Consider the following 12,683-nt stretch of genomic DNA (forward strand, 5'->3'; position numbering starts at 1 on the left):
ATTTCATGGCTGCAGTCACCATCTGCAGTGATTTTGGAGCCCAAGAAAATAAAATCGGTCACTGCTTCCACTTTTTCCCCTTCTATTTGCCATGAACTGATGGGACTGGATGTCATAATCTTAGTTTTTTGAATGCTGAGTTTCAAGCCAGCTTTTCCACTCTCCTCTTTCACCCTCACTTAGTTCCTTGTTTTCTGCCATTAGGGTGTTATCATCTGCATATCTGAGATCGCTGGTATTTCTCCTGGCAATCTTGATTTCAGCTTGTGCTTTATCCAGTCTGGCATTTCGTATAATGTACTCTGCATATAAGTTAAATAAGCAGGGTGACAACATACAGCCTTGTTGTACTCCTTTCCCAATTCTGAACCCGTCAGTTGTTTCATGTCCGGTTTTAACTGTTGCTTCTTGACCCACATGTCCTGGCGAAGGTATTGCATAACTCAGTGAAGCTATGAGCCATGCCATGCAGGGCTACCCAAGACAGAGAGGTTATGTAAAGAGTTGTGGCAAAACAAGGTCTACTGGAGGAAATGGCAAACCACTCCAGTATTCTTGCCAAGAGAACCCCATGAACAGCATACCATATAGTTCAGTTCAGTTGCTCAATCGTATCTGACTCTTTGTGACCCCATGAATTGCAGCACACCAGGCCTCCCTATCTATCACCAACTGCCAGAGTCTACCCAAACTCATGTCCATTGAATCAGTGATGCCATCCAACCATCTCATCCTCTGTCATCCCCTTCTCTTCCTGCCCTCAATCTTTCCCAGCATCAGGGTCTTTTCAAATGAGTCAGCTCTTCACATCAGGTGGCCAAAGTATTGGAGTTTCAGCTTCAGCATCAGTCCTTCCAATTCAACACTGATTTCCTTTAGGATGGACTGGTTGGATCTCCTTGCAGTCCAAGGGACTCTCAAGAGTCTTCTCCAATACCACAGTTCAAAAGCATCAATTCTTCTGTGCTCTGCCTTCTTCACAGTCCAACTCTCACATCCATACATGACTACTGGAAATACCATATAGTAGGAATAGGCAAAGTCTACTATAAAATGGGGTTGGTTTGAATAACTAATCATGTGGCTACTGCATGACTTTGTGTGCACACAGTGAGATAATTGAAATATTTTATTATTGCTATGTCAGTGGAAACAAGTAAAAGGTATTTCTATTTCATTTAATTATGTGAACTGAGAGAAACAGAGATCTTGCCTATATTATCACACCAAGAAACATAAATCCTATAAAAATAAATCCCTGCTATTAATAATAAACAAGTCAGGAGATAAAATTGAGATGTATAGAAATTATACACAGATTTATTGAGAAATATATGGCTTAAGTATCGAAATATATCATGGTCTCAACTGATGAGAAAATAATAATTCTCCCAAGTTAGTTTTATATTTTACATAACTCTAAACAAATCAAAGTAAGATTATTCTTGGAACAAAACATTTAAAATTTATCTAGTGTGTCACCTCTGGGGGAGAATACAGCTCAATAGATGAGTAAGAAAGTCCAGATATAGATCCTAGTATTAAATAAAACTTTTAAACCTATAATAAAGAAAATCATACATATGGTGAAGAGAAATAAATATTTTTATTACTATTGTGATATAATTTATACAGTGATATGAGCAGTTATCATGAGTTTGAGTGAGCTCCAGGAGATAGTGAAGGACAGGGAAGCTTGGCATGCTGCAGTCCATGGAGTCAGAGTCGGACACGACTGAGTGACAAAACAATAACGAACGGATATCAAGTTGATTTCAAGAGCTGAAGATGGTATTTTACCATTTAAAAACTGGTATTGTTTTGCATAACTGATTCAGAAGCAATCTTTTATCAGCAAAAATGCAATCAACCAAGAGGGCAAATACCCTATTCATCAATACCTCAACAGGACTGAAGAAAATAACAACACTCTTATTTCAAAACGTGCTCAATTTTCTAGAGAAAATTATTTTTAATCTATAGTATATATATGGAAATAATAATATTCATAATCAACTTCTGTCCTCAAGGTTATACACAACATTGACAAAGAGAAGGAAATGAGCTTTTCATTCTTTTACATGGAGAAATAACTTACATGTGCTACAGAGATTAGTAGGTATAATACACCAAAAAAGGAAGTGATATCCATATTCATAATATACACCAAGGAAAAAAAGCTGGTGCTTATTTTTTGTATACTTTTTGAAATCTGAAAATATGTATAAAATCTGAAGTACCTAAATGAATCTCAAAAATATTAATTAAAATATTTTCTAAAAGGTCGACTTTCCCTAATGTATCGTCTTGGATTTCTGAAACTTTTGAAAATTCAAATTTCCCTTACAAAGACTCTACATAGTATTTTGCAGAATGTTTAAGTATAATACTGCATACGTGACTTGGTATAACAGATAATTAGGAAAAAATATTCACAGATTAGTTTTTATTAATGCAAAGAAACAACTTTCTTACAGGTGTCATTGCTGTCATGAAAATTTTCAAATAGGCATTTATTCTTATGTATTTATACACACAAACACAGGCATATTTATGTTTTTTTTAAAAAAGGTACCTCTATTGAGATCCGCCTATGTATACGATTTCTAAGACAAACACCCGTAGGTGACTGGACTTCATCAGATGATGTCCCAGAAGCTTGGTCACTCTCGCCATCTGATCCCATTTTTAGATTTTCATGAACAATATCTATATCAGAAAATGAAATATTATTTATCTTAGAAGAGATGTATTAAATTCTACAGAATCACATAATTTATTATCTCTACATGTAAGATGTAGACAGCCAACGGCCAAAAATCATAGCATAAAAGGTCTTTTACATTCTGGGTACCACAGATGTGCAGTTAATAAAAACTGCATATTTATGACAAATGTCCTAATACAGTAGTAATAAATCCTCTTATGCTCTAAGATTATAAAAAGTTATTTTTTAAAACTAACATTCAAGTTATTACCAAGAGTTAATAAAATTAGAGACTGAAAATAACACTTGACGATTATTTCGTCAGTTCTCTTATTTTCCAGATCTAGAAACTGAGATCTTGAAAGGTTAAATGACTTTCAAAGGTCACAGAGCTTAGAGGCAGAGCCAAAATAGAAACCTGATCTTTTATTTAGTTTAATATTCCTTCCATTTAATAATGTGCCATTGGGTCAAATCAAGATGAACTGGTTTTTTTGCATAGTCTTTTAAAACTCTGTTTTACAGTTACTAATGTAGCTCCCCTTCCCCAAGTGTTAAAAAAACACAAAAAGTATTCACTGAGTGCTCATTTTGTTTAACTACAAAAACAGCACCACAAAATCTACTGGGGGCAAAAACATTTCACTTACAATGCAAGGTAAATTATGACTTTTTTTAAATAGGAGTAAAAGTTAAATGGGAGTAGAGGGTAGGGAGATTAATTCCTTTGGGGAATATTAAAAATAAACTTGTACACTTTTATACCTGCTCTTATATTTACATTTGTCAATCACCTTCTAATTCATCTAGCAAGAGTAGCCCACCAGAAACAAATGTTAGATCTCAAACACATCTCTTTGCATGGGTCCTCTCCACAGAATTATTCATTCCCCCAAAAGTATCATGTTCTTCCATACCTAAGTGCTTTAGCAAGTTTTTTGTTTTTTCTTATCTGTAAGAGATTATTTCTTCATTTTATCAATGTGGTGAATCCCTTCTTCAACAGTATGCTCATATGTCATATCAGGCCTTTTCTACTCTCAGACACAAATTAACACTGTGCCCACACCTAGCACACCAACTGTGTTGAAGAGCAGTTTTTGGTTCATGTGATTTTATATCAAGCTATGAGATCCCCTGGGGGCAGAATCTGACTTATTCGCTTTTCTATTCCTAGAACCGAACTAAATTTGTTTAGTAAGTAACTCAACAAATACTCCACTCATTTAAACACTTACTAAAAAAGAAAAGGAAAAAATCAAAGGATGGACCAGACAACTGGACCTTTTCTTTCAAATGAAATGTTGTATGAAATATCACCATGTAAAATAAATAAGTACTTCAAAACTACAAATTTGAACTTCTAGTTATTTACTTACAAAAATATGAGACTATTTAACAAAAAAACTGAACTCAAGGGTCTCATCAAATCAGTCTTAGGTTTCATACATTTCTGTATTTTGTATTGGTAACACGTTGAGAAAATTCTTATTCACACTATAAGAAACTGCAAAAATAATGGTTTTTAATAGACCAATATGTAATTTAAGAATATAGTTTAATGACATATTTCTGGAGAAATTTTATACTGAACAAAAAATTAATTTGGCAGTAGAAGTCAATGTACTGGGTGACTGATTTCTAATCTGATGATATTTAAGACATCTGAGACCAAGCATTCTTTTCTACCATTCTTTATACATGTTAAAGGTAATTTAATCATGTCCTCTGAAAATCCACAAATCTTCCTCAAGAAAATGTTGAATATACTTTAAAATGTATAGCTGAGTTTGCCTGACTGCATGCTTAATACCCAGGAAGCAGAGACAAAGAGAGAACTGAAGGTCCAAAGTTGTTATGCAAAAATTGACTGTCACTTTCTTGGGAGGGGTTTCTTATCTTGGTAAGACTGTGCTTGGATTTAGCCACCACACTGAAATAAAGGATGAAACCTTGGGTGTCCCACTTGAAAATGAGAGCTTTCTGTAGAAAGGCAGGTGAGTCTCAGAAGAGCTACATCTTCAGTAAAAGGTAGACTTAAGAACAGAAATCTGCTCTCCCACATGAAGACTACAAAGGAGTTTTATCAATTTCAGACTATGAGTAAATACTTGGTAGCATCTGACTCAACCAAGAAACACCTCATGTCACTAACAAGCTAGTCCTAACATGAATACCAGTTGGTATTTTCACTTCCATCAATAAAGAAAGAGTGAAGCAATGAAGCCTTATATCAAGACTTCATTCATCACCAGTATGAGCAACTTCTTTTCTGAATCAGGTAGTAATTCTTAAGTAATAGAATAACTTACTTAAGAAATTACTTCTCAAATGGCTCAATTTTTGTGTAATTCACAATGTTAAGAGCTACAGACAGACATAACCCACTTTCAAATTTAATCTGCATTACTAACATTTTCAACATCACTTTAAGTTTAGACCAAGGATCAGCATATATGACCTGTTTTTGTATGGCCCTGAGCTAAAAATGGTTTTGGCATCCTTTTGGATTATTTTAAAAAGATTATGCAATGGACCATATATGGCCCACAAAATTTGAAAAAATTTTTACTGGCTGAACCTTTATAGAAAAAGTTTGCCAACCCCTAGTATAGACAATCAAGAAAACTAATAAATTAAGCCCTGATCTGAAGTGTTTTCCAATTTCTGTGAGGGTAAATACTCCCTTTGTGGCCAAACCTCAAGCTACTAGTATGGTATCACTGAACACCTAGTTGGGTAATACGAATACCATGACATTAGTATTTTTGAGTGTACAGATACAGGGGAAATATCCCCAAAGCGTAGGCGACAGTTAACTGTAGTACAATAATTAGGAAATAATGATTTTGGCTATTTATTACCTATGTTTTTAATTTGATTTACTTAATTGTAAGTTTATATAATTTAAGTTTAATAATGGCTATGATTAACAATCAGCTTGCAAAATTTCTGAAATTTTAACAATCATCTCTCATGAACCAGTCTGAGACACAGACAAAAACCTCTGTAGACAAGCTCATCCTCCCAAAATTAACAGAACACATAAGAAAATAATCTGTGGGTTGATACCATGGCAAGATTAAGTAGATAAAGAAAGAAGCAGAATAAAACCTTCAGAAACTTCAGTAAATATAATTATGTCATAAGCCTATAAAATAATTTAAAATTATTTAAAAAACAAAACATGATAAGAAAGCATTAAAAAAAAGACCAGAGAAATAAACAGAAACTTGCAGACATATATTTTTCTTAGATATTTAAAATGACACAGAGACAAGAATAACAACTCAGGTAATAATCATATATACTAATTATTGAACTTAGCTATCAAAAAGTGATAATCTAGAGTTACTGAGGTATGACCCCAAATTAAGCACCATGTCAAACTGCTATCCATCTTGAAATTTCCCATCTGCCTCTTCCGGGCTCCATTTTCTTTCCGGTGAACAGGTTTTCAAACATTACTCCTCCTTAGTGTCAGCACTACCGCCTCTCCAGAACCTTCCAGTTTTCTGCTCTCTCTCCTATTCCCTTGATTGTTACCTTACAAGAAAAAACTAGATAATAAAGGTGGGCAGACTAGCATACAGGGGAAACCAAGCTATGGACATAACCCACAGTCAGAAAAAAAAAAACAAAAACAGATACATTACCTAATCTGCTTCCATTTCTGGGCATTGCCATGAAGGAACCAAGGCTTCCTCCAATAACGCTATGTGGTCTCCGCAATGGGGGCTTCTTAAAGGACCCTGTGTACTGGTGGAGGAAGGAGTGCATACTGTGCGAGGTTGGAGGCCTGCCATTCTTCACGATAGGCTCTGCAGTTCACAGTATCCAAAAATCATTCCATTAATAGCCAAGATCCAGGATGACAGGAGAAGGATTGAGAAGGCAAAAAAGGAAACAAGAGATTATGATAGAGATCATTACATTTAACTTCATTTCCTTGGCTATGCATATAAAGTACTAGAATTAAAATAATTTCTACAAAAAATACTTACAGAAAATACTATTTGGAACTGATTCAGTAACTTAAAGATCTACTTTTAAAAATTTACTTTTTAATTGGAGGTTAAGTAAGTGTTAGTTGCTCAGTTGTGCCTGACTCTTTGCGACCCCATGGACTGCAGCCCACCAGGCTCCTCTGTCCGTGAGATTTTCCAGGCAAGGATACTGGAGTGGGTTGCCATTTCCTTCTCCAGGGGATCTTCCCAACCCAGGGATTGAACCCAGGTCTCCTGCACTGCAGGCAAATTCTTGACCGACTGAGCTACAAAGGAAGCCTCAAATGGAGGACAGTTGCTTTATAATGTTATATTGGTTTCTGCCATACAATATGAGTCAGCCATAAGTGTGTGTGTGTGTGTGTGTGTGCTCGTGTATATATATATATATGTCCCCCCTCTCCTGAGTCCCACCCCTCTATTTTTAATACAATTGAAAGTGGTGAGCAATCACAAAGCTACTAGTATAGCCCACAGGTTTCTGATCTGTTTAATACATCTCAAAATTGTTTCCATAATTCTCCTAACATCTACTGACTACCTCATATATGCCTTATGATTAGAAATGCTGTAGGATATAAAAGCAGAGAAGGCAATGGCACCCACTCCAGTACTCTTGCCTGGAAAGTCCCGTGGACAGAGGAGCCTGGTAGGCTGCAGTCCATGGGGTCGCTAAGAGTAGGACACGACTGAGTAACTTCACTTTCACTTTTCACTTTCATGCATTGGAGAAGGAAATGGCAACCCACTCCAGTGTCCTTGCCTGGAGAATCCCAGGGATGAGGGAGCCTGGTGGGCTGCCGTCTCTGGGGTCGCAGAGTTGGACACGACTGAAGCAACCTTAGCAGCAGCAGCAGAATATAAAAGACATAATCCTGGCCTGAAATAACTATATCCCTGTTTGCTAGACATTCAAAAAAGTACGTCAAGTTAGTAAATAAAACAGAAGTACTTAAGTACGTATCAATATAGACGTTCTGAAATTACCCCCAATCTAGAATTTTTCAATAATTTAAAAAGAAAAAAAAAATCACAGACCTATAACCATGCAGAAACATTACAAAAATATAACACTTAAAAAGAGCAGGTAGCTCAGAACCACAGAACAAGACCAAGGCATGCGCTTGGGAAAAATGAGCCAAGAAGGCCACTTGGTCTCTGCCTCTACTAATAATGGCTGTCTGAAGGGAGGGAGAGAGATGGAGGATGGGACAAAACAATCCTTAAGGACCCCACAGGCCTAGGTCATCTACTCTGGATAAAACACCAGACTAGAGGTAGGGGCGTGGAAGGCAATGGCACCCCACTCCAGTACTCTTGCCTAGAAAATCCTACGGACGGAGGAGCCTGGTAGGCTGCAGTCCATGGGGTCACTAAGAGTCGGACACGACTGAGCGACTTCACTTTCACTTTTCACTTTCATGCATTGGAGAAGGAAATGGCAACCCACTTCAGTGTTCTTGCCTGGAGAATCCCAGGGACGGGGGAGCCTGGTGGGCTGCCGTCTCTGGGGTCCCACAGAGTCGGACACGACTGAAGCGACTTAGCAGCACCAGCAGCATCAGAGGTAGGGGAAGTGCATTACTAGTAATGCCGAACATCGGTCCAGGCCCATGCCTGGATGTACATTCCCTGACGGTAGCTAGCTGATCAAAGACTGGGGATCCTAACTTAAGCAGAGCAAAATGAACAATGACTTAATAATGAATGGCGGCAAAAACGTATTTCACTTCAGTTCAGTCGCTCAGTCGTGTCCGACTCTCTGTGACCCCATGAATCGCAGCACGCCAGGCCTCCCTGTCCATCACCAACTCCCGGAGTTCACTCAGATTCATGTCCATCGAGTCAGTGATACCATCCAGCCATCTCATCCTCTGTCGTCCCCTTCTTCTCCTGCCCTCAATCCCTCCCAGCATCAGAGTCTTTTCCAATGAGTCAACTCTTCGCATGAGGTGGCCAAAGTACTGGAGTTTCAGCTTTAGCATCATTCCTTCCAAAAGAAATCCCAGGGCTGATCTCCTTCAGAATGGACTGGCTGGATTTCCTTGAAGTCCAAGGGACTCTCAAGAGTCTTCTCCAACACCACAGTTCAAAAGCTCAACTTACTAGTATACAAATGACTATCATTAATAGTTTTTGAAAGCTGTGTATGTAGTAAATATATAGGAAACTACAATGGTAGAGGAGGGGAGAAATGGAGAACAGAAAACTAAAAGAGAGAAAAGAATCAAGAATAATTCCTGGATTTTTAGCTTTAAGTGATTTAGGTTAAGAGAGGAAAGCTGGAGAAGAGGATGATTTGGGGGGAAGGAAATCAGGATTTGTGGTCTGGTCACATTAAGTTTAAGATTCTTATTAAACATCTATGTGAAGAAGCCAAATAAGCATTTGGAAATGAATCTAAAAATCCAGACAAAAATCCTGACTAGAGAGACAAATTTAGGTGTAGTCAGCATGTACACAGTAGCTGAGTCATGGGACTAGATGAGGTCAATTACTCAAATATTTCAAGATTATGACAGCAATTAACTAGACAGTTCAGGAGGATAATAATATTCTATATCTTTAAAAGTAGTGGAAATCTTTAAGGCATTATGCTAAAGTTATCATATGCATCATAATTCTCCTAAGATTTTTATAGTAGTATCTCCATTTATGTGAACTCACTCATTCGCTTTATTCTAGGGTATGCACGAGTCACTTGCCTACATATAATGCAAGAGTGAGAGTATTCTGTTGGTACAAGTGACTGAATAAGAGACAAGAGATCAAAAACTGGTTCAAAGGTAGTTTACTTAGGAAATTTATAAACTATATTCTTCCTCCTCAAGTTAGCATTGCCTCTATATGGTTAGACAAAGACCACTTGTTTCACAAACTGGTTATATAGCATGTGAGGAGATCATTTTAAAAGTACAGTCTCTCTCTTCTCGTTTGTTAAACCATACTCAGATAGACTGGTATGTGTTACTGATCTTAGGAGCTTTTTACCCTCTAAGATAAATTCCATTAAGAAAGAGTATGTTGGAACCAGCTATCAAGCTTTGATAGATGACCAAAAAGATACTGAATCTTTGTGAAAACTGTCCCATGTTCTTTATACACAGGGAATAAACAATAACAGATTATAATTCAGAGATAGCCTATGCTACCAGCAATCTCTGCAACTGAAGAGGAATCAATGTCTATTATGACACCTTCAAGTATTACTTCAAGTAATTCCAGAAATTTACAGAGGAAACTGAGTAGTTTCTATTTTTCTCTTCTTTACTAATTTTAATATTACTATTAGAATAAAAGTAAATTTTAATAAACTATTTTACTTCAAAATTTTTTAAAATATTTCACCATTCACTATAAATTAAGCATGTTTTAAGACAGTTAATACCAAAGTATTCCAGAAAATATGTCATGAATCAAAAATATTAATTAACTCTCCAAAAAGTATCTACATTTTCTTTGACTCACACTTTTTTTTAAAAGATTTATTTTGTCTTGCAGTCAAATTCCTATCAAGAATGTGTCCTAGAAACCATCCATGAAGAGTATTCTGTGCCTACTTTACTTCTGAGTATCACTGGCAGATAGCTAGCAATACTCATGGAGGCCAAGAATGAACATACAGGGCTTAATTAATATCAAGAATTCAAGGAGATCAGAGAGATTTAAGGATTTTTCTCCTGGCAAGAGGAGTAGAAGACATAATAATATCAGCTTTGAGATTTGATTCAAATCTCAAATGTAAGATATTTCCCTCCTACATGTAAGTAAATTATACCCAAATTATTAAATTTTCTACCCAACTCATCTATGTTTCTGTATTATGAGCCAGATAACCTTGAGTAAAGTAACTACACTCTGAAGAAAACAGTATAAACTGAAGCTTGGGTACGATAAATTACTTACCCAGAGTCATGCAACTATTAAGTATATAAATGTATATTTCAAATTCCAATCCATAACTTTTAACTTAACATCCAGAGTGCTTTTCATTTTATCTTTCCCTCTCTCACAAGGATATTTACATTTCAGCCAGAGGGGGTACAGAAATTCATGATTCCACCCACTGCCACAAATCTCTAACAGGAAAGTTTCAGGCAGAGGCACGGAAGGCTTTCCAGAGAATCTGCACATTATGACACACGGGCAGCCACTCCTGTACGCTCCTTCCTTATTATTATGACATCCCTAGGGCTATTTCAGTTTTGAATATGTAGCCTTATTCTATAATTTCATCAGGATTTTGCATTATAATGCATTCAATTTAACAAATCCTTTTTATTTTAAATTAACATCTGTGTACTAACTACACTATAAAGAGAACTGCCAAACTTGTGGAATATTATATGCCTATCTTACTATAAGAGCTCTCAATACTATGGATAGATTCTTTGGTCAACATAAAATAAGAAAATAGTACGATTCAGTCATGTGAGAAACCTTGTGGTCGGTGTGGACAGTCAACATGCATACATAATGTTATGAATCTGTGATGAGGTCTCAAACAGAAATTTCACCAACTTTTTTTCCTGGACACACCACGCAGCATGTGGGATCTTAGTTCCCTGACCAGGGATGGAACCCGAGACCTTGGCAGTGAAAGTGCTAAGTCTGAACCACTGGACAGCCAGGGAATTCCCCGGAATTTCACAAACTTACTCTGCACTTCTAAGCTGTAGTAACTTTAATTATAACAAAAATATTTAAATGTTAATTTAAAAGTAGGTACTTATCTAGGACATTACGAAGTATTGTTATTCAAGAACCACTGAAAAATGGAAAGATAAACAGGATATAGAATTCATCAGTGTTAGAGACCAGGTAGAGTAACAATGTTTAAGAATGGAACATTCCAGTAAGCCAGTGAAAGTTACTAAACTAGGGAAGGGGGCAAAGAAATAAACAAAAGGAAGCTATTAGGAACTAACCAGGAAAGTAAACATATATTGGATTTATAAAGCAATTCAAGGGAGAAGCATCTCTCCTTCCCACCCCACTCACCCAAATATTTACCATTATCTTTGCTGCTGTTTTCTTCAATAGTCATTTGCTCAGCCAATTCAGACAATGATTCATCAATAGTCTGGCTTCCTCGAAGCGTGAGGGATAGCCTTCTCTTAAATTTTTTCATCCTATCAACTGAATGTGACTTGAAAAATCCTGAAAGAAGAGAACAGAATGAACACAAGAGTAAAGCTATGAATATCTTACTGCTCAAGAACAATGTTTTTCTGGGTTTACTGGGAATCTTCAAAATACGTATAAAGTAAGAATTCTCATGTGCATCAAACATCACAAAATCTAGCCTCTTCCTTAAAAATATCCATTCATTTTGATTAATGCCATATGTATATAGCATCATCAGAAGAGCAAGAATTCTACAAAACTAAAGACAGATTTTAAGCATCACAATTAAACTTAGAAGGATTAGAAATTTTCCTAAAATGAACTCTTTAAAAGCCACTTCAGTGAAAATATATTATTATTTTGATGTGTTAGTTCCATCATTATAAATATCAATCATCGTATTGGAATCAGTGATATCTTTAGACACAACTGAGGAGATAAGACAGGTGAAAGCAATGAAGCAGGGAGAGAATAAAGAATGAAGTCTGACAATTTATTAAACAGCACCAGCAGAAATTTTCTTAAGTTCTTATTTAGCCAATATACTGGGGTTCTGTTCCCTCACCCCATCCCATCAGTTGTCAGGAGTCTCTTCCTACTATCATAACAATGCCAAATTTTAGAAAGAAAAAAATGAAAGTCTAATTAACAGGTTTCAAAATGCCTACTCCATAAGACTATTCGTATCTTTTAATTCATTTAGCCTTCCTAATTCTAAAGAGTAGACTATACTATCCCAATTTCACAAATAAGCAAATAGGCCCAAAGAAGTTCCTTGACTGAAAACAAACAATGACATAACTGAGATTTAAAACTAAGATTATCATTTACCTTTTCCCCCA

At 36.3% G+C, this 12,683-nt stretch overlaps 1 protein-coding gene across 6 annotated transcripts in view; it reads right to left on the reverse strand.

Moving 5' to 3' along the window:
• Positions 1–12,683, reverse strand: part of CDK17 (cyclin dependent kinase 17) — a 108,783-nt gene that overhangs the window by 30,926 nt on the left and 65,174 nt on the right. For all 6 annotated transcript variants that reach the window (XM_027967633.2, XM_042247101.1, XM_060413073.1 and 3 more), the window contains 3 exons: positions 11,728–11,874; positions 6,364–6,528; positions 2,576–2,709 (listed from right to left, as the gene is read on the reverse strand). In XM_027967633.2, coding sequence (XP_027823434.1) covers positions 2,576–2,709; positions 6,364–6,528; positions 11,728–11,845 — 417 coding nt within the window. In that variant the 5' untranslated portion in view covers positions 11,846–11,874. The remainder of the gene's footprint in view (positions 1–2,575; positions 2,710–6,363; positions 6,529–11,727; positions 11,875–12,683) is intronic.

This window comes from Ovis aries, chromosome 3, assembly GCF_016772045.2.
Source record: "Ovis aries strain OAR_USU_Benz2616 breed Rambouillet chromosome 3, ARS-UI_Ramb_v3.0, whole genome shotgun sequence".
In the NCBI taxonomy this organism is placed as follows: domain Eukaryota; kingdom Metazoa; phylum Chordata; class Mammalia; order Artiodactyla; family Bovidae; genus Ovis; species Ovis aries.